General features: G+C 27.9%; 1 protein-coding gene across 3 annotated transcripts in view; it reads left to right on the top strand.

Annotated features, from left to right (window-relative positions):
- Positions 1 to 251: 251 nt before the first annotated feature.
- Positions 252 to 24622, top strand: part of LOC111032162 (otoferlin-like) — a 142488-nt gene continuing 118117 nt past the window's right edge. For all 3 annotated transcript variants that reach the window (XM_022312409.1, XM_022312398.1, XM_022312404.1), the window contains exon 1: positions 252 to 390. In XM_022312409.1, coding sequence (XP_022168101.1) covers positions 312 to 390 — 79 coding nt within the window. In that variant the 5' untranslated portion in view covers positions 252 to 311. The remainder of the gene's footprint in view (positions 391 to 24622) is intronic.

Raw genomic sequence — 24622 nt, 5'->3', positions numbered from 1 at the left:
CGTGGAGTGAAAATTGTCACCAGTCTGTACGCGCTTAATTCGATTTTTCATGGGTCACATACCTACGGATTCGTCTGTTCGCCCGACCGGGAGAGAGCGACACACAGAGCGAACAGGTGCAGAAAATGCGCCGACCGACAGAATCAACAAGTAAACCGTCGGGGCGGGGTGCTTGTTGCGCGGAAAACGCGCCGGTCCCGTCGCCGCCGCTGCCACCGCCGTTGTTGCCGCCGCGGACGGCCAAACCGCTCCAGTCGTCGTAGCGCGGCCCCGCTGTCCGTGTGTCCCGGTTCCGGATTTTGCGCGTCACCATGCGCTTGGTGGTGAAGATCAACTGCTGCAAGGTGCCCAAGTACAGCGGCGAGAGACTGTTCAAATTGGAGTTCAGAGGTAAGATGCGGTGTGATTTTTATCCGGCTCGGACGTTTTTCTAATCTTGGAAAACTCGTATTTTGATAAAAAATAATAATAACAATAATCAGCGCATTATCGCATTATCGCTTACCTATGTATACTTTTTAGTGTGCGAATACGAAAAATACAATGAAAAATTTAATACAATTAAAATTCTTAATATACGTACAATGTACTATCGTTATTATCATAATCATCTGTTTAGACATCATGTCTATGTTTAAATTGTATTTTATACTGTTGCTTGCTCTCTTGAGTTATTCAAAATAGAAAACTGGAAACGAGCAGTAGGTTGCCTCGTGTAAAGTACATAGGAGTTTGGGGGAACTGCATGAAACGAATGAGACGTTACCATAATAATACACATCATCGCACGTGCTATTCACGTTTGTGTATTGAATGTTGACATCCTGCTTGTAGGTATTTATTGTGTACACATTTATTTATGTAGGCGATTCAGGGTTGGTGTATTTTTATAATTCTGGGAACAAAATAAATTTATAAATAAAACTCAATAGATTTAATTACTAAATAAATATGTTTATTGAATAATATCATCGTCCATGTTTTTATAATATACCTTAATCTGTTCATGCCTTAAATAAACTTAAAAATATGCAATATGTAATATTATGTATGAGCTTGTGCCTCGATAAAATGTTTTACTAGTAATAACTGTATACCTTCCTAAATTAAGTGAATTTGAGATGACGTCTAATCTGCATGTGTTGTCTTAGTATCACAATCGTACCAGGTACACAACCTAACCAATTTTTTTTTTTATTTATAAAAAATATTTTCAATCTATGTACACAAAATAATGCAACGAATAAATAAATTAACAAAATTAATTCTAGACGTAACAGCTAGAGCGGAGGGAGCACTTCCGATTTATGAACTTGGAGGGGAGATTGCTGTAATAATAATAATAATATATTATTGGACATTAGATATTGGTTAATAGATCATGTTGCCATTTATGTTTGAAAACACAAAGCGGTTTGTCAGGTACTGTGTGACTGCAGAACCAATTTTATAACTTAAATTTTAAAAACCTATTATTAAACTTTTTTGTTTAGTTGGTGTATATTTTTTTCCATGTACACTATTCATAGTAATGTTTGTGTTTGTCTGAAGTTCTTTAAGAACATTTATAACAATGGAAATATTTGAATTTGAACTGCTGCTAAAGTTTCTTGGAAGTGACGAATAAAATAATTCGCATGCATTGGTAACCTTTTTGAATTCATAACGCAGAGAAGGCAGGAAAGTCGAACTTGAGAAAATATATCTGTTGACCAAATGGTCAGAAAACTATTTTTTCTGATAGAAGATGAATTGAAATTGGGTCTTTAATAAAACAACCGTCTACTTCACTGGAGGTTTAGTGAAATGAAACACCGGCAATTAAGTGAAGCCATTTAACAATTTCTTAATTAGTATCCATATTTAATCAGGCTTCAATCTTAAATTTTGTCATACTGGGCGAGAGGAAATCTGCATTTCTCAATTCAAATGAATGGTCAAACGACTTCGGAAGCTACATGAATACTTTGTTCGAAATCGGATACAATAATTGACGGATTGAATTCAAGTTGTTGATAATTTGACTTCAATTTACATCTCCAATTAACACTGGCTTGTGTAATTTGATCTCTATAAAACGAGTAATTATTTAAGGCTAAAAACATTTTGACCTTTTCACTAAGCACTCGCGTAATATTTTCCATCGCGTTATGACTTACGGACGTCAGAGATTTTCGTCTATTGAAATGTGCCTATAACAAAGTACATAGTAAGTATTACAAAATAAACAATATAAGTCTTAAGAATCATATTAATAATAATAATAATAATAATAATAATAAAGATATAATAGATGATAATAACAAGTGTATTTATTGAAAAGTCTATTTGTCGTTATTCGTCACCTATATTAGCTATCAGAAATCAATACTTAACGTCAATTCTGCAAGTAAAATTCCTATATTTGTACTAGGTGTTTTATGCATTTTTTTTGTCGCTTTTTGTTAATATTGTATTCTGTTATCAATATTGCAATATTTTGGAAAAATTGGTACATTCAGTTGAGGGCAATCGGTAATTAATATTTTTAACATCGGAAAACAGTTGCTGAGGAAAGCGCTAGCTAACACCCGTTGAAAATAGTTTTTCGAAACTACCGTAGCTTCAATATTATAATTTATTAACAAATCATATTGTGGCTATTGTGGCTTTCTTTTTAAACAAATATAAAAACATAATTTTCTACTAAACTGTTTTTAATACATTCGTATAAAGGTCTTGTTCGTGGACATATTGTAATACCTTCCAAAAATATCAGAAACAGTTGTAAAAATAAAAATGCCATAATGACCATTGACCAAGATAAAAATAAATGGCATGGAAACATTTTTTCTCGAAACCAATATAAATGGAAAACATTTTATTTTATGATGATAAAGAAGTATAAATTGGTTTTAATTATTTCGTTTTGCACTATTTTTTGTTTAGTATGATATTCTATATAGGTATTTTGTTTACCATTATGTTTTGTTTCGCGGTATTTCATTTTTTCGTTTTTATCGTTTTCCGTTTTAATTACGTTTAACAATTTCAATCGTTTTTACTTGTTTAAAATTATAACCTTTAAGTTATTTTAACGTTTGCGTTCCTTGCTTTTAACAAACAAAAGAAAATTTTGTTACGGGCCTCTGTACTCAAGGTCCATCAGCCCACTCCCCTTGTGGTGGCCCTGCATTTATGTTTGATAATTTATAAATTCGATCCCACGATATTAAAACTGACGAAGCTAAATAGGAGAGCTGAACGTACATTTGCTGGTAAGACGTCCTCTTAAAAGTAATTTCTTTAGCAGTATTGTATTAAAGATACCTAGACAATTAATATAACTTGAATTATTTTAAAAGAATAAATTTATAATACATCTATTATTTATGAAAAAATTCTTTAATATTTAGTGTTGAAATATTTTAATTAATTAGTATTCAGTATACTTATGCATAGTCATTATAAATTCAACAAATTGGTGTTGTAGTCATTGTTCAATAATACATTCCAAGCTAATGAAATGAAAATTAAAATCTCTACTTATTATTCAGCTATTTTTAATATGCCCTAATTATTGTGATTGTACCTAATATAATTTCATACAGCAACATATTCGAGTATGCACTATATAAATAAATAAGTAAAATGTGTTCTATACAGTAAAACAATGTAGACTTAAATGTAAAATAATAATTGACCTAATAACATATAGCTAAATGGATACCAACATTTGAAATTTAGGTCTATTATTTAAGGTATTGAAATGATTCCGTCATTATAAGTGAAGTAATGATGGTGGTATGAAGTTGCTTTGTATCTCGTTTTTAATATTATTCTGTGCTGTGTGAAAAATGGTGTGAAAAAATTATTATTACGTTTTTCTTCCAAAAAAATATTGTGCTCAACAACTTAAAGGATCTTGGTCGTAGACAGTATAAGTAATTGGTTATATATTTTAATATCTTGAGGCGTCATGAATACTGTCGTTATTTATTAGATCCTAATGCAGCTGCATAGTATAATACTCAAAACATTGTAAAATTGTATTATATTAATATTAAATGTGTCAAATAATAAGTTAAGAATTTATTGTTGTTTTTTTTGAAGGCTGATTAAAAATTGTAAATCTAAAATTCTATCAGTCTAAGAAAATAAGAACCCTTGCAACGGGAATTGATACGTTACATGATTACATAATATTTTATAAAGTTATTATATTTTTAGATGACTTTTTTATTGAGTGAGTATAGTGTGGTATGGTTTTCCATGAATTGAATAAAAATAATATTGATACGTTTAATATAGGTAATGAAAAAATGAATTACTGAATTAATCTATCTAATTCCAATTTCTAGAGAAATGGGAAAATATTCTATAGGTTACGATAACTGCAGCCCAGTGGTTCTCAATGGGAGTGACACAAAATCATCGGGGAAAAGAATAATAAAAATAGGAGAATTTTTGAATAAAATCGAATTAATGCAGCTGGCATCGTACAATGGCCACCTCCGTCAGAACATCGTAATAATTATTTACACTAAACGGCATAAGGATAAAAGACTTATATTTTTCTCTAAAATATACAGCTTAAATTATTTAATATTCGATTGTTAGGTTGGTGTTTGAGACTTGTGGATAAGGGTTACATGAAACCAAAAAAGTTGAGAACTACTGCTCTAGCCCACGGGTTTCAAATAAATCGACTGGTTTTTGTATTTATATACAAGGCATGGATGTCACATTCAGTGTATTAAGTACTTTTATGTTTCGCTGATATGACTAATTTATTAGAATGCAGCATTTTATTATTATTTATTACATGCAACTTTAAAAAATAAAATGTTCATATTGTTGTAAATAGGTACATAATATTATGTTATACATGATAGGATATTCATAAACGTCTGATCTGGCCTTTATTAAAATGTCCATATTTCTGGTGGTAGAATAGGTTATTTATATAGCAGCTTATTTTTATTAATACGGTTATCTAGCCGCCATTCTTCAATGCATCTACCTGCAGATAAAAAGGTCATTAATTCCAAACGACCCAACTGCCTTATTGTTGCTTGTTAGTAGTGTTTAAGTTTTGATTCGGTGAACATGAATTTCTTACGTCTCTCAAAACTAATCGAAGAGGAAAGTGATGTTATCTCATTTTTTTGCCAGTTTAATTTGTAAAATAAAATGTATTTATTTTTATTTAAAGTGTATCAATAAAATGTATTATACAATAATATACCTTAGCATATATTAAATAACCTATCCTACCACCAAATAATAAAAATAAGCCTGTAAATTCCCGGAAATATGAACATTTTAATGGCGGGTAGATAACTGAAAAGATCCAACGTGCGTAGTCGTCTACGTGCATATAACTAAAAATTTAAATAGTTTGTATTGTTTTGTACAATATATTTTTTAAACAGTTAAAATACGCAATTTTGAATACGCAATTGAATAGCTTATGTGTGGAGAATATTGGCATGGGTAGATTATACGTTATATTATAATCTCGTATTGAATTATAATATTGCATTGTTTAAATTATTAAACTTTGAAAAGTTTTGTTTTTGTAAGCCGAACTCAAATTTTGTTAAATTTCTGTTTTTATTTGTACTATTAATCTTAGTACTATAAAGTAAAGTTTGGAATAACTTTATTTAGATGTATATATATATATGTAGTCATATCCCTGCACAACTACTGATTCAGGATGCTTTATGGTTTACCTAATTATTTTTGATTAAACTATGTTAAACAATAACTTAAAGTATACTTAAAAATGTACGATCTATCTATTTACAAAGATTATATTTATTCATAATTGTTTCTGTGATTCTAATTTCATTGAATTTGGTTTCTATAACACTTATTTAGGATTTAAATAAAAGATTTAACTGATGCGCGTTTTGTATATGTATAATAATAATATTTCTTAGTTTTTGTCTTAATTTTTACTCGAATTTAAAAAAATAGTTTAATTTACCAATACTTGTATTCTTTAAATCACGCAAGTAATGAAAAATACATGTCATCAGTGCAGGACTATTGCAGCATTATATTGGTATATTGGATTAATAGTTAAATGGTGTTAATATTTTAATTATGTATTTTACATCGATATTATAAATTTCATTTCTGAATAAAACTATCTAATTACATGATAAAAAAAAAACAACAATCATAGTAATTGTCTTTTAAAATAAAAATATTTTACTATACCTAATTAAAATTGCATAGGTAGAATAAACAACTTAGATCATTATTTGATGTCATAATATTATAGTATAATAATATTGTCATATATTACTGAGTAATCAGTAATTATTTTTTAAGCATGGTAGGTTATATTAAGAGAAGTTGAGTGCAGTACCATATTGTTAAAAGGTTGTTTTCCAAGTCAAAAAGAAAAAAAACGTTTTGGTAGATCGATCATAACTGGATGGAAAGTGTTTTAAAATTAAGACACCTGTTGTATGTAATGATGAAAATTTAAAAAAAAAACTCTATGGAATATTGTACCTATTTTACCTTAATCATTTTATGAAAATGTAATAGAATTTAAATAATATCAATGGAGTATTGAACATATGAACAATTATAAGGTGTTTTATTTTATTTTAGTAGGTACCTAATAAGAGTTTATGCTTTTATTTCTAAATAAAAATGTTTTGTTTTTTTAATATTCACAAATGACTGACGGCAAGGACAAAAATGAATTTAAAGTGGTGGGTTAGCATTTTAAATTAAAGTTAATCATAAACCATTGATCAAGAAAACGATATTCTGTACTTGAATTATGTAGAGTACCTATCTATCTATAACCTATAAATGTCATATTAAGTGCTCTAAAAATGATGTACATTTTCGTGAATATGACACAGTTCAAACTTTTAATATAGACACATTATCGATCAACATTTTTAATATTTTTTTTTCAACATTATGACTATATAATATAATATGGTGAAGTATAATAACTATGTCTCTGCTTTGAAACATGAACAATTGTTGAAAGCCAAAAAATGTTTACAAAACAATGTACTAAATTAAAGCAATCAAAGGTAAAATACACACACACACACACACACACACACACACTCACGTGAATAAAAAACTAACAAAAAGTTAATTAGCAGATGTTCAAAGCTTTTCAGAACTTATTTTATTGTTATATAACTGTTACAGAACACAGAAGTTAAAATTCATTAAATAAGCATTCATAAAAAGTCTAAAAGATTTAAGCAATAATTTTATATGCAATTTAATGAAAAAATTAAAAATCAAAAACGTCATTTTAACTTAATTAGCAGCTTAAAAATAGTAGATATTTGTTACATAATATTAAAAAACAAACCATTTTTTTTTTATGAAAAAAATGAACTACGATATTAATGAAATGTGATGAAAAACCGATTGGACAACATTAATAATACGTTGTCAGTACCAAAATATTTCGTTAAAATGGAAAAAAATTGGCTGTTTACTATTCGTCATAAATCTTTTGAAATATAAAATACTTACAAAAGGAAAACGTGCATTTTATTTTTCTTAAATTGACAAAATTTAGATTTTAAATTTTATTTTTTAAACTCGTCGTCGTATGAAATGAAAAATCTCAACTCACACAACTTTTCAGCACTATTTTTTTATTGTATTATGACACACAGACACTGGTAATATGGTGTATGGAAATGGACTGCTATTGAAAAAAAAATATGCTCACTAATTAATTCATAATATTAAAGTGTTGAATGCACTCAATTTTAACTCTCTCGTCTTGATACACACCTGTACAATACTTGTAATCATTATATTTATGTTTATGTTCTGATAACAATGTGAAATAACAACTATGACATATCCAAGGGAAAAAAACTTTGAAACGAATTGATGCATATTAAGTCAACAGCAGTAGTCAGTAGTATTTCTTACAGCCAATGGTGGAATAGTCGGTCATATTATTCTTATACCCTATTCAAATATTCAATGGGTAGGCATACCATTCGTTTTTAAACATATAATACAACTTATATAGTATAAAAAACGAATATAACTATCTCCCCGGTAAAGCATTTTATTATTATACCTAGGTACTGACAAAACTTTTACTCATTAATGTTAAATACACTCTTTAAAATTCTGTACCTAATTAATATATATTGCACGTGGTTGATATTCGATTAAATCAAATTAAAAGAAATAAAATAGGAGGTTCATTCAATTTAAAAGTCATCATGTATGAAACGTAAGTGTATTTAATTAGTAATTGGGTATACATGTATGTTATATGTCTTGTCTTAAAAGTTCACCATGAAGTAATTTCCTATTTAATGAAAATATTTTATTTGCAACAGCTATAAGATAGGTATTTCTAATTGGATAGCAATAGATTTTTAAAAAAAATTCAATAAAATAATATTTTGTGTTTTTATTTCATTAATTAGTTTAACAATAATCAGTTTATTTTTAAATAATTAGTTACGACGCTCAATAACATCCTACTTGCTAATCGATCAACATGCGACGGTGAAACGTGAACAATAATTATTTAAAAAATCATCGCAACTAAGCAGTAGTCACTTGTACGCAAAGAACTTTAAATCAGACGAAAATTGAATGAAATTTGAAATGGGAATCTAAACGATTGTCAACCACTCGTTAGGACACGTATTATTTTAAAGATCTGTCTCGGTTTTGCCTTCGAAACTTCCGTGTTTACCGAATCAAAATACAATTCCGGATCGGCCAGCAGCGCAGTGAGTCGCTTCAAATAATAAATATTTTGTTGTTTATTGTAAAAATATAAAACTTCGACGGAAATATCCCAAATGCAATAACAACACATATCTCGATCTGATACACAATTTACTGTAGTAGAACCGAACTCGCGATACGACGAAATACTCATGACCGTAAAATCCTAACGTTATGACGCTCGAGTTGTTTGTGTGTAGAACAACACAATACTGAAGCATTGAATTGATGTTTTCTATTTTCGCGCTTATACATAGCTACGTAAGTAGTATGAAAGTTATATTTATTTTTTTGTTTTGTCGTTCTTAAAAATCAATATTATGAATTCGACGTTTTAGATTTACTCGGCCTTAAAAACATTAGATTATATTGTATTCCCATCAACTATACCGACGTGGATTCTGAAAACCTATCTATATTGAAACTATCGAAATTATCATATTTGGGTGTATTTTTTATCTTTAAGGCTTGTAAGCATATTATATCAAATTAAATGTGTATATTCATGTTATTTTATTTCATTCAAATTGATCGATTTTGCAATAATACCTATCGCCAGTGAGCATTGCTTGTGGTGGCGATAAGATTTGTGCAATTTACATATTACGTAATACATATCATTGTAGAGCGAATGATAAGAAAAAAAATTTTTTTTTTAAAAATGACACAAATAGTTCACTAATAATAATAATATAACAAGAAAAGGAACCAGTACAGTTTTTAGGTTATTTAGTTACGTATACTAGTTAGACATTCTTATGCATGGACAGTGAATAATAGTATTATGCTATGGACATAATTAACCCACTCGTAAATACTGTTTTTAAGATTCCCGGTTCTGCAAAATATATATTTTTTTTCTTGGATCAAAAGGCATTGACTTAAAAAATGTATGAATTATAATAGTTATCTATCGATTATTTATTTTAAATCTTATGAACATGATTTGTTCATTAATTTTCTTTTTATTAAGATAATCCTAAAAAGCCGATTGCATCATGTAGATCATTGACTGATAATAATTTACTTATTTATATTTTGTTTTACTTATTAGTTATTATATTGTAAGTTAGTCTCTTATTAATATTATGATTGAAATATATTACCTATCCTTAGCACCTTAGTTAGGTACTTTTTTTAGTTTCTTACCACATTATAATCATTATAAACTTAAATAAGGATAAAAAAGATGACAGTACCCATTTATAAACAGGTTGTTTAAAAGTATTTTTCTTTTCAGAAGTATTAAAAATACTTAAGTAAACGGAAACTTTTAAAATGACAGAAATAAGAGAATACTTTTATAAAAAAAAACTATTTTTTAATTTTCACTTCTAAATTATTTTCTTTTTATTATAAAATGTCATAGTTTATACATATAACAATTCTAGAAAAATAACAAAATATAATATATATATATATATAGTCACTTATTCCTTGAGAGAAGATGAAGTTATAAAATAAGAGTAAGTACTTTGTTGTGTTGTAATTCATTGTGATTTTTAATTATTTTAACCTTCAATAATAACATTGTAATAATAAGTTACCTGTTTTTAACAAGTTTTCTAGAGAATTGATGTCAGTCAGTTATATCTTCTATTATACTTAATAATTATTATAATATTTATAACTTTATTTTAAATCAATTTCAATGCTAAAACTTAAAATTATCTGATATTATTAACACACCGTGTATTGTACTACCAATTAATACATAATGTTACAAATCTACTTTGGTTACAAATTAGGTAATGATTCTATGCATTTAAGTGTATTTATAATTGTTTATCAATGCTAATGTCGAATTTGTAAACTTGTAAATGCATCAATTACCTAACACTTTTTATTTCCTTTGAATAATAATATAATTAATTACATATTATGATTATATTTTTAAAAATAACTGTTCCTCAAAAATAGGTTGGTACACCTATAAGTTGGTTTGTTTTAAATCCATTTATATTATTATATTCCTAATTCGACTTAAATCAACAACTCGCATCATAGTTAAATTGTTATAGTGCTTTCTTCCAAATGATGACGAATTTTATTTTAGTTGTATTAGCATTCATTTTGAAGATGCTGGCGATTCCAACATTCATAGAGGTTTACGCATCGGATATATTATAAATTATAATATTTAATAATCGCTATATGTACAGATTGGCTAAATAGTTCTTGAAATTGAGAAAGTTCTTGGTTTTTATAATATAGTATCTCTTAAATAAGGGTGTGGTTTTCGTACTAAACTTGTTTTTATCTATAGTTTATATCAGGGATTCTCAAACTGTGGTGTGCGTACCCCATTGGGGGTACTCAAAATGTTTTAAGGGGTATGAGTCTGGCCAACAAACCAACAAGGAAAATTTTTTTTAATAATCTTTAAATTTTTTAATATATTTTTTAGTTTAGTAACTAAGAAGGGGGTACTCAAAAAAATGTATTGATAAAAAGGGGTACAATGTTTGTAAGAGTTTGAGAATCCCTGGTTTATATTATTACATGGTTAGTCCTTAGCACGTCTCCATCAAAATACAAGTATCAGTCTGCAACTTGCAAGATAGAAACTTCCTACAAAATTATTCAATGTCAATATAGACATTAAGTTAACCATCACTACTATAATAAGCCTCTAATATCAGTATTAAATTATTTTTCAACAGTTAAGGTTGTATGAGTATATTGAATTTTCGATTCCAAGAATAGTCCAAGTTCAAGGATCAATTGTAATTTATATTATTTAGGTTTGTAAAGGCCCTTGGTTTCTAAAATAAAATAAAGCTAATCTGTGTTTTTATTTTTATTTTTATCTAAACCTGATAAAGTTTTGTAATTTTAGAAAAATATCTTATATTATTTTGCGTTCTATAATTTTCTTGTAAAAATTTTAAATATTTAAAATCAATTTAATGATAATAGTATCGCAGGCTGATCTAGATGAATATTCACAGGACAAAAGTTTTGATTTGTTTTTCAAAATATGCTATTGAAATCTACTATTGTAATTAGTATAGAGTTTACGAGGTCATTTACGGTCAAATGGTCACAAAATGAAGCTGTGCAGAATCAACTGAACGAACGCCAAGTAAGCTCGGGCATGATATCGATTTAGGGTTACTTCCTACCTATTTACCTTCTGTGGTTTTCTCTAGGTTAGAATGCAATAATATGCGACGTTTATGTTTGTAATATTTTTTGTTGATTTACGTCATTTAGAAATCAATAAATTCGATTTATGTTAATAACACAGTTTATTAATTGAATGGATAAAAGAGAGTTTAAAATATTAAATAGTATATTCATGAAAAAATATAGATAAGCTGTTTGCTGAAGTTAGTGTAAAAAATGATGAGAGATTTATTTAGATGATATTATATATTTATAGATAAATTTAAAAAGATCACCTCGTGTTTCAAAATATCCCTATATAGGGCCTCTGATATTTTGACAATTTTGGTTGCACTTACGCTATTAATTATTTTGTTGAAAGAAGGTTGACTGCGCACTTTGAGATAAAATTACTTTTCACGATTTGAACTTCAAATAGTCGAATAATCGAGTATAATGTCAAATATTTCACATACCTATAAGGATTAATATTATACATTTTGTGTAATAATGGAATAATATTTTGTATACAATAAAATTATTGGTTTTAAAATTAAATGAATATAAATATTTAGCAAAATTAAAAATCTGAATTAATTTTAATAGTACAACGCGTAGTGAAAATACACAATACATAACAAAATAAATATTTCGGTCGTTCAATATTCCAAGACAGCATTAATAATAATAATAAATAAACAGTGTAGGTTATTCATAGAAGTACCTATCGTCCATTATTTTTTAATAATTTATACGTCTTAATCTCGTTAAAACATTTTTTTCTGTTTTTTTTTTTTTGTTATTTGAGAAATTCGATTAATATTAACTGCACCAGACTCCGTTTTTCAATTTCTAAGCTCAGCGGGTTTTGTCAATCATTCCATGTGAACTATAATAATATAGTGCACTGCAGATTTTTTTATGTTTTTGGTCGGATTTTAATTAATGAAGAGCACCGTTTTCATTCCTTCAAATTCACTAGCTTCAATTTTAAACTAATTAATATTTAAACAATTTAAATCAAATTTTTTTTTCTCAACAACGTTGATGTTTTTAGTAGACTGGACGTAAGCCATAAAAACTACATCATGTCATCATATTGTATATATCACTGGATTTTAATTAATAAATAATTTGTGTCCTTTATAATATTTTAATACATAGGAGTATAATAGATTTTCCTAAGGTTATAAGTCAGGTATTGTTCTAGATTTTATCTCACTAGGTGCGTTTAGAATCTTTGTATCGTGTTCTCTACCGGTATTGAACATAATATTATTATTTCGAAGTCGACCGTTCATGGATGTATAGCATTTTTTCTTTTTTCGACGTCAATATTGTTTTAAATTATTTGGAAGTTAAGTTTTAATACAATAGCGCTTCAATTTAGCTGTAGGCGAGCACATAGTATCAAAACGTTATCGATATTCCGAATGAATATTTTTTGTAAGTTAACCTAATGGTGCAAATTATATTTTGATCATATTAGACATAATAATAATATATTTCCATATTATATTAAATTCATATTTATAATATTATATTATATTACTATACACGACAAAGTAAGTGTCGTATTGACGATAATAAAACATTTTTGTACAATGGTGTGCAAAAGAAACGAGACAAAGCATAACAATTGTATTCGTCTCGTATTTGTGAAAATGATACGATTCTGAATGTAGTTTTTGTCAGACACGGTATATTATATTATGTGCATTTTAATATGGAAAATTTTCTAAATATCACTGTTGATATCATTTTTCAACCATAGTACGAATTTCAAAAATATAGAAATACAATACAGTGCAGTTTGTACCCACACAATATCGACTAGATGCTCCGTTTTGGTAAATTAATTATTGAACTCTTAGTATCTGCAATGCGGAATATTTAATTTAGAAACAATAATTATAGTATATTATATTATTATTGCAACCGAATCGTTACCATAAATAGGTAAAATATAATGTATAAAGGTAATGGCCCCCCTCACCGAAGCTGAAAATCATTTACAAGAACAAAAATAATTATTATAATAGTAAAAAAATTTGAAGTAAAAATTTCCTAAATTATATTAAGTTGGGTGCAGTGTTTTTTAGTGTCATTTGTATTAATAACAAAACCGACATGACCTTTTCAGCATCTTCTGTGAATGATCAATCACGTTTGTTAATTATTTTCCACAGTATTATTACAATATTACTTATTTAATAATACATTGTTTTTAATACTATAGATTTTTATAAGTTTTTTTTACGGTCACAAGACACACCACAAGAAATGGCATTGTGTTAATACTCAATATTATTAACTCAATACTATTTACGTTGACGATACTTTTACTCAAAATGTATAAATATTTTATGAAACGATAGTTATTCACAGGATATTCTGTAATGAATGAAGATCACAAGATATTTTTATTTTTTCAATTCCAATATTGTATTCAATACACTTTGACGATTGCTATTCAAATATTACAAAAAGTGATGTAACTGGTGATACCTATAACTGTGTGATACATTATTTATTTAATTATGATTGGTATTATAGTAAAACATTTTCATTTCATTAAAAATTAATTGCATTGCGACACATGTAATGTGATACCACGTCTAGTAGCTTTTGAAACGTTTTCCATTATTTTTCACAAGAAATAATAATTATAAACTTTAACTTGTAGTTATTACATTTATAACTTATAACTATTAGGCATGTTGACACACATTATTCATGATAACGCGAATTCATTAATCACTCGAAAATACAAAAGTAATGAATATTTAGCACCAAAACTAACCATTAAGTTCATTTAAGTAGCTAAAATTTGTCACGTGCAAAAAACCAACGAAAATTTAATTTAGAAAATACATATATTATGCAAAACGCACTTTAGTAACTATGTTTATTGATTTTTCATTTCCATTGATGCCCTAATGAAATTATTATACTTCATCAGAGTAAAAAAAAGGAAAAATATAAAAAATGACGATATTTAATATTATGTTTATTTTAATAATATATCATAATATTATACTTTCATCTTGATCCATTATTTACACAAAAAACGAGCAATATAAAATACAAAATGTTGAAAAAATAATTTTTAAAATATTATTGTTTTTGTTTTGAATTAAAACAATTATAATAATAAACAAAATAATGAAAAATATTGAATATTAATTGGTAATTCTAAAAACCATAAATAAACATATTGTTATTAAAACTTTTAAATGTAAATATTATTTTACGTTTACCGAATTATTACTTTGAGTTTATTGAATTTTCCACACAAAGTACATAATATGTATAGGTAGATTATAATAAAATATACTTACTATAAGGCAGCTAAATCTTATTTTCTTTAACATCGTACATTTAATAGTTTAACATAATAACGGTTACAAATGTAAAACCTTATTCATCGAGAAAATTTAAAAGATCAATTATTTATTACCATTTACGAATAATAGATTCATTAATTTACAATGTTTAATTTGTAAAATAAATTCGTCAATAATTCATTACTCGGGTATTTACTTTATATTTTGTCACTATGTCACGGGGGATATACGGTCTTTGGTGTGTTACCCAGGTATATTATATTGGTAGGTGCCCGTGCATACAGTGTAGTATTTTATTTGTGGCTGACGTTGTTGTCGTTATTTCTTTCATTAGTTTAATTAAAGTGGGTTCCAGGTGGTGACCCGTTCGTTTGAGAGGTTCGCACGGTTCCATCACGTGGTTAAAGTAGGTCATTCGTGTTCGAGAAAATCAAGAAAATCAACCCCACGAATTCCCCCGGGTGTGAACGATCCTCCCCCCTCGAACTGTTAAAAGAGACATTTTGATGGGAAACCCATTGTTATGTCACTACAAAAACCCACACACAAAAACAGAATGAATTGGTACTTTTCGTAGATTGCGCTGAATACAAAAGTGTGTCAGTGTTCTATGGCGTGTGCTCTGTACACTGCGCATCAGACGCTACATAATAATATAAAGTCGCATACGATTTTAAAATCCCCGTAAAATGCACCAATGTTGAGTATAGTCAATGACAATAGCCACTCCGGGCTTAGAGAACCGTTTTACCGTATTAAAGTTTGTATTTTTTTTATTTTTTTTCATAGCTTCGTGGCATACTAATAATTATAATAATGTAAAATAATTAATAACGGTTAGAAATAATCCTCACGTAGTACCTATTCGTTTATAGGTTCGTTCTTTAAACATTTTAACGGGCCGATAGACACTTCTTATAGCCTATAGGTTTATACAATACTTATAACTACTTAGGAAGGTATATTCTTAAACTTGACTAAGGGACTTTTGAAATATTTTGATATTTTTACTTTTGTAATTATACTATCGTCATCCTGCCTTTTTCACGCCGAGACGTTATCTTTTCGGCTTTACTCATACTGAATTTGCTAATTATGTTTAAGAAAAATATCTCACCACTATATGTGATAAAATATAATATGTTAGCTATACAAAAATAAATTATAAGGGTTATGCTATATAAAGTTTTAAAATATATCGTTACTGCATACAGCCAACCTAAAGTTTGTTATTTAGACCATAATATAGTTAATTAAATGTAAATAATATAGAAAAATTAATTTCCGAGCGAAAAAATTGTATACAATTCTATGTTTATTTGAAATAAGTGATTTACTATATGTACAAGAAAAAAATAAAATTATTACTTTTCTTTTTAACAAAACGTGCATTGTAAAATATTGCATATTATATTTCGTTTTGGAAAATTATTTATTCTACTTTAATGAGTTGAAAACTTGAAAATAAACAGTTATTTAATGACTATTTACTTTATTATTATTATTATATAATAGTAATACATTTTGTGTTCGAATTCGAACTTGTAAAACTTCACAAAAAGTTTGAGGTTTTTCCTTAAAAATCTCTTCTGATTTAACAGTTCAAAACAATAAATTGAGTAAAATGAAGTCGCCAATAAAATATTATTTCAATTTGTTTGATGAATTTCATTATTTTGAGTTAAGTAAATTTAGTTCTCGTATATACGTTTATTTTTTAACAATTATTTAAAACCAACAATTTGTGAATATATTTAAAACTATTATTAGCATACCTGAATAATTAATTTATATTATTTATTTTATGGACGTGAAAGACAAGTTACAAGGAATCACCCATGTACTTTTGATGTAAATTGATTAACTAGGTGTATACGTTTTTTTTATTATAACAAATGAGAATATATACATACGATCTAAAAGACCACTGTAAACAACAATAGGTTATATGGGAATGGGTGCAAGTATACATTACTGGACGGCTTGATGGTAGGAGGGTATAGGGGGTCTTATGACCCTTCTTTATAATTTCAGACTGTTTTTTTTTATAGGAGGTCCCTGGGCCAATTTCGCTCAAGACGGCGTGGTAGGTTATCAAGTAGTGTAAATGAGGAGGGCTTCGAAATTAGGGGATTTAAATGGTTGAACGAGTTATTGTGAAATATTTTTTGTAACAGTGGAGAAATGGTTGGAATTTTGAGGCCAGAGTGAAGGGAGAGATTGTTGGCATATCAGGTGACTAAAATAAGGCGAAGTCAAATTTACTAGAATGATTGGAATATTTTAATATTATATTTTTTGGCTGTTCCTCATGTACTTCATATTATCATATTGGTAAAATAATTTTTCAACCGGTGTATAATTTTAAAATAAAAACTATCCAAACATAATTATTTAAGTACTTATTTATTTTTTTTAGTATTAAAATAATAAGTTTACAATTCAAGGTTCACTCGGAAATCATATTGAATGAAACCAATTTAAGCTAATTGTTGAATTCATCAAATTGTTTGTATCAATTATAAAGTATATGATTGATTGAAGTCACCTCAATTTCATTTCAATTACTATAATTTGTTTTGAATTTAAACATAAATTTGTACTTATTGGAATTAAATTATAACGATTATTTAATACAGTTTACAATTGTATAACCCTACATAATATATAAATTCATCAGAAAACATTTATTGACGAATAGTTTTTCCTTAAAAAAACCAAGTAATATTATTATTACTATACTTATTAAAGTTACTTTTTTTAGTAATTTGTCTTGTTTTGCTACGGTAATTTAATTAACCTTTGTTTAGTAATTAGTTTTTTTTACGAGTTTTATATAGCCCCACACGTTGAAATATTTTTAATTGAAAACATTACTGACTTAAAAATCAATATAATATTCTGTGAAAAATGTGTGTCTTTGACGTTGATAAGCAAAATATTTTCCCTCAAAGGAAAATTAAAAAAACATTTACTTAGCCTCGAGTTAAATGATAAATCTTTTAATGTAGGAGTTGGATTTTAAGGCCATGGCCATAGGGAATAATTTGACATGCGGATTTTCGTGTGGTAAGTTTTCCCTTAAGTGGACTGGTCGATGGCTTTTTGTATCTAAAGAAAATAAATATATTACAATTAATAAACAACAGTTATTTGGGGTCAAATGTTTGTGTTTGTATACCAAATCATCATATAGTATTATATTTTATAATTTAAATACTATTATACATTAATTTGTTTTAAGCTTTGTATGTTAATAGTCGGAAAACATTTTTAAAACTATGATTTTATTAGAAATGTATGGATGCTCTGTTCTCAAGTAATTACGATTTAACGTGCTGTTTTCATTAATGAAATTAAATTTACTATATTAAGTTTCAAATTAAGGTGTTCGCTAGTAATTTTTTATTTGTAATCTTACATTTCAGTTTAGCTTGAATGTATTTTTTCTTATTATAATATTTTAAATAAAAAAAAATCGGTCTGTTGTAGTGTATTACGACGTCTGTTTTATATTTTCAATGTTGCGGGGGTCTGTCTTATTATACCAGAGTATACCAAAGTAATCACAGTTACTGTTATATCTTTTGTTTAAAATTACTATTTTAAAATAAAATATGATGAATCATAATAATATGTAATTTTGATTATAGATTTGAGATATAGTCGTAAACACATTTAGTACAAAAAGCTAAAACTAAAACACTAGTATAGTCTAAAGTAAATGTCTATGTACCAAATATTTACTATACATTTTTACGAATTAAAATTTAAAATAACCTAAGCAAATGTTTATTAATAATGGTATGGTATACATTTTAAAATGCTATTTTTTTGGCAAAAATTAATTTAATCTACTGTAGTAATAATGCTTAATAGTAAAATATAAATTTGTATTAGCTTTACAGTAAAATAATAAATTTCTTTTAATCACAATAATATCATAAAGTGTACATAAGAGGCTGACGACGGTCTTCGCTCAGAGTTGTTTTTCGTATACAATCATTATTGAATTCAAGTTTAACACACCCATGACAGTGAATCTTTAGATACCAAAAATCTAATGCAAATTGTTAATCACTCATCTTCTTTTTCTTGATAATTTAGCTTTATTTCATGGAGCACCTTCGATCGGTTAATAATAATATGGTATGTCAGTTAATTGATATCCATTTACCACCTCCAGTAATTTGTGTTATGAATTACTCACGTGAGTTATTGATTCAATGTTAAATGGAATGATCAACTACCGGTTTACCACGAAATAGTTATGAAAATAGACTTTGCAGAAGCGAAATTCTCAAACGGCAGTACCTTCCTAACTAAATATTAAGCGTGGTCGTAAACTGAAAATTTGAACAAGTTACTAAGTATGCTGCAGGTAGTAATTATTAATAATATCCACATATTAGAACTATTAAAGTACGAGGTTACCTATGCATAATGTGTACATATTTTTAAGATAACTCAAAATAGCACATTGTCAAAAAAGTTTTATTATTTCACAGCCACATATAATTTTAATTATTAATTTTGACACCATCATACAACGAATTATTTATATATTACGTTGTAATGGAGTCCTAACATATTTGAGTATAATACGAAAGCTGCTCTGAAGGTTTCGCATATAATTCAAAGTTCCAGTGTCATAACTATTTTAGCCATCACTTCCTAGTTTTGGTTTTTGCTTCCTTGATACGCAAATAAGTTTACTAATCAAATATAGGTATCTATTTTAATTTGGAATCTGGTTGTTCAGAGTACAGTTAGACATTCGTATCAGTTATAAGTTATACTCACTCAAATTAGCGCAAGACAGTCGTCAGTTGTTATTGTAAATTTGAAATCTATCAGAATTTGTAACATTTGTACATTTATTTTGACCCACTCTTCACGTCAGTGCCATAATTTCCTTAGTTTCTTAAAAATTGTTTTCATTTTTCCATAGTTTTTAAAATATTATTGAAATAATTATTATTTTGTTCCATCCATGTTAAGTCCGAATAAAAAATTGTTTTACCATAATACGTACTTTTTTTGTTCTTGTTTAACTTAAAATAATAATAAATCAAAAAGTTACGTGAGATAAAAATAAACTATATTTTGTGTAATATCTGCAATATCATAATAAGATAAAACGTATAAAATATAAAAAACATAATAACCTTATAAAATGTAAAATCTACTTAGATAATTATATCGGTATATACCTATCTCAGGTATTTGTGGTGATTCAGAATTTACCTTAAGGTATGTGACCGACGAAAGGACATATTTCAATGTTATTCTGTAATAAAACCTTTAAAAATAATATTATTATCCACAGTATTAAACTTCCTAATTTAATTCTTTTTAATTTTTTAATACTAGAGTTTACTTAAAATCATAGCTCATCAACACAAGTTAACAAAACAAACGTAATTACATGAATGCGATATCACTAATAGGTAGTTAAAACTGTTCAGCCCGTGGAGTACAATAATTAAGGTCAATTAACAGTCAAACAGCTCTTCGTTGATTGCGGACAAACAGCAACTGCTAGAAATCAAAACAATGTCTCAGTGTTCTTCATCCATCAGTCACTAGGAAAAGCCGAAACGACCAGCAAACAAGTCTTAAAACGCATTAGAGAAATTATTTACTAATTAGTATAGATGGACACAATAACAATTATTTAATTGATATAATACATGAATATATCACATTATTCGAAACCAACACCACTTACATTAATATTATTTTAGCTTGACTATCATACTATGTATTTATAGACAAAACATTTTAACAGTATATAATGAAAAGATTATCATCCAATGTCCTAGATGCCAAAGCTTATCCTTATAATAATAAAGAAAAATTGTTTAAGCAGATACCTACCTATATAAAAACAATATACATGAAAAATAAACATGGTTCAAAGATTTCTAGGTCAATATTGATATTTTCATCTATAAGCATGGCGCATGCACATACATACATGAAATATATATATATATATATACATACATGATACATGTAAACATATATTAAGTGTTACACTATTACATATATAGAATGTATATATCCACATCCACGTACAAATAAAATTGAAATGTCTGTTTGTCCGTTCGCATCTCCGAAACGGCCGAACTGATTTTGACGGGATTTTCGTACACAGGTCGAGCCCATTGTAGAAAGTTGTCTAGGATAATTTTTGACCAGGAATTCAACCATTAGCTATAGGGTGACTCACACGTGCGTTTTGTTTTTTAGATATAAAAATTGAATTATTTGTTTATTTCTAGCAGCCATTGATCACACAGAAGAAAATGACAGTTAGTTATTATTATTTTATTTAGTTTTTTTCAAGCAAGAAAGCACACTTTTAATACTATTTCATTGAAGTACAACAAAGTAGCTGCAATAATGCCAAACACCTAGAGACCCCATATCGGTTGGATTTGTCCACAAATCCGAGGTACATTGCCACACACTTGACCATGCTTTGAGGTACACTCAAACCGAAATACACCGAGTGCTGTATAATAATTTCATATTTGTTCATTTGTCCATCGGGCGAACAGATAGTTTCGTAATAAAAAAAAAAGAGTTAAAGTAGTCAATAACTAATAAGCGCTCTGGTGTATAGTACTATTATAGTAGGTGTCGAGTTTACCTAGCCATTAATTTTGTTATTGCATTGTAATATTGTGTGTGTTGAATTTGAATTCTATGATGAAATATCATTGCTTACAAAAAAAGGACCAGAGCAAAAACGGTTGCTTGAATAAATTTTTATAATTTTTTGAACAGATGGTTTTCAAATAAGTGGTATTATGAATTAAAAACAAAATAAGGAAATCAATAGTGCCGAAAACTGGTTTTGCCCCTTTTTCAAATTATTAATAAACAAACTGAGAATTTTTAATTTTTACCGGCATAGAGCACCAACTAAATTCACTTTTCTACCAAAAACGATGTTGAAGTCAAAAATCAAAACATTTTTTCTTTCAAAAATCTTGTAATTGCACATACAAAAAATAAACACTCATTGTTGTTCTACTGAGAATCAATAATATGTTTGTAAAAAAAAAAAATGAAAATATTTAAATCAAGTTATATTGCATTCAATAACACCATGACAATATTATTTTTAATCTATAACGTGCGAACTGCATAATATATTATTCAATTGAATATTTGTATGTACATAAAAAAAAAATCATTCGTTTTATTTATACACCTGAAGTGTGCGAAGACTTCTTTAGACCTTTAGTTTGAAGTGAGAAGTACACAAAAGACGCTGTATAATAATTTAGCTGAACCACTGATTAAAACGGTGGTTAAATTTTACATCATCTTAATAATCGTTTTGACACTATTCTACATTATATACATATTAAATTAAAAGGTAAGCTATGGTAAGATAAGGTACCTATTAAGGTTAATTCCCTTTCCTGTACGTATCAATGTATGTAATATTAACCCTATAATAATTTAAATGAACACTTTGCACATACGTAGCACCTTACAACTATGTTGTTTCTTGTAATTAAATTACCTAATAATATGTTGCAATTATCTAATGCTGCAACAATATGATTTCGTTATAAATTCATGAGCCGTGATACTTTTAATGAAAATACGTTGTTGATTTAATTTAAAAAAACGTATTTACTAAGGATGTTATTCAATAATTTTTGTGGGTTTTGATAATATAGCTATAATGACACCTGTTGCTAAATATGATTTAATGAATGGTATGAATAGATTAGATTACGATTTTCAAGTTAATAGCGATAATCTGTTTATCAAACTGTAATCAGTAAACAAGTATGATATAGTCTTAGGTATAGTGCAATCTGTTAAGAGGTACATTTATTATATCAGGTATAACGAATTTACCTCCTTACTAATTTATTTTTATTGTGTTTTTTCTGGTTCGCCTTTAAAATGTCTTAACTATAACTAGTAATAATTTGGTTTTTATCATTAATTAAATTGGTACATTACATGTCAGCGTCTTGAACTTAATATTAAACGCTCTCTGGATTAGAAGTAAAATAGGTACTTAAAAGCTCCACGACGTTCATAAATAACCGAAATTCTAATATTTTAATGTCAATTTGATGCATGTAATGCATTAACAAACTACTGTATTTCTGTGTAACTGTGTGTATATTAATTTGGATTCCTTAGTACAGCGGTTCCCAAACTGTGCTCCGCGGAGCCCTTGGGGCTCCGCAATGGTTTCCCAAGGGCTCCGTTCGTTACACCACAAACATTTAATAATTTTAATTATTTAAAGTTTAAACGAATATATATTTCATAAAAATCTCGTCAACACTCAACTTGACATAATTCACCGATATGACGCCAACCTACTATGTAAAATCCCGATAAGAAAATTGTGTACAATTATTTAATTTTAGAATTTAGATAATACTTGTAAATATAGAAACTGGATAATTTCTACCATTTAATTAAGGTTTGACTCTCAATTACTAAATTATTTTATCAGTTTATCGCGCAAATTGACGAACGACGGACATGTGATTATTTTGTTTAATCCGGTGAATTTGTTATTTTATTGTGCGTATTTATGAACAACGGACGTGTATTTTTTCTTTGATTCAATTTTTCATTTTTTATTGTTTTAATTGGCATATTTACGAACGACTCAGTGTATTTCTACTTTACTGAAATGGAACGGTGGTTCAAAACGGGCTCCATAAGACCTGAAAATCGTAAGCCAACAACTGTTGATCAATCAAAGGAAGATATCAATTGTTGTAGCAAAAATGTTTTAGAGTCTACGATACCTGATGTAGAAAATCTGAAAGGAAACAAAAAACGAAAATATGGCGATTCGTATTTAGACATGGGATTCACTGAATTTTCAGATGGGCGTCCTCAGTGTGTGATATGTAACAAAGTTTTGCCTAATAGCTCAATGTTCCCTGCTAAGCTAAGACGACATTTTGAAACTCATCCTGATTTCACAAATAAAACTGCAGACTATTTCAAAAGAAAAAGTGATGAACTCCATGCAACTCAGAAAACGTTTATATCTCATGTAAAGACACATTCCGAAAAATCACTGAAAGCATCGTACTTAGTTAGTTATGAATTGGCTCTTGCTGGCAAACCGCACACCCTCGCAGAAACTCTTATAAAACCACTATTAGTGAAAGTAGTGAAGTGTATGGCCGATGAAAAAACTGCGACTATGATCTCAAGTATACCTTTATCAAATAATACTGTGCGTAGTCGAATTCAGGACTTATCACACGAGGTTAAAGACACCATAATTTCTCGTATCGGTCAAACAAAATTTTCGTTACAACTTGACGAATCTACGGACGTCGCTGGATTAGCTGTGATGATGACATTTGTACGGTACGAATATTCTGGTATTTTTCATGAAGATATTTTGTTCT

Source organism: Myzus persicae, unplaced genomic scaffold, assembly GCF_001856785.1.
Source record: "Myzus persicae strain clone G006 unplaced genomic scaffold, MPER_G0061.0, whole genome shotgun sequence".
Classification (NCBI taxonomy): Eukaryota; Metazoa; Arthropoda; class Insecta; order Hemiptera; family Aphididae; genus Myzus; species Myzus persicae.
Note: the sequence above shows the minus strand (reverse complement) of the source record. Positions and strands in the feature narration are given on the sequence as shown.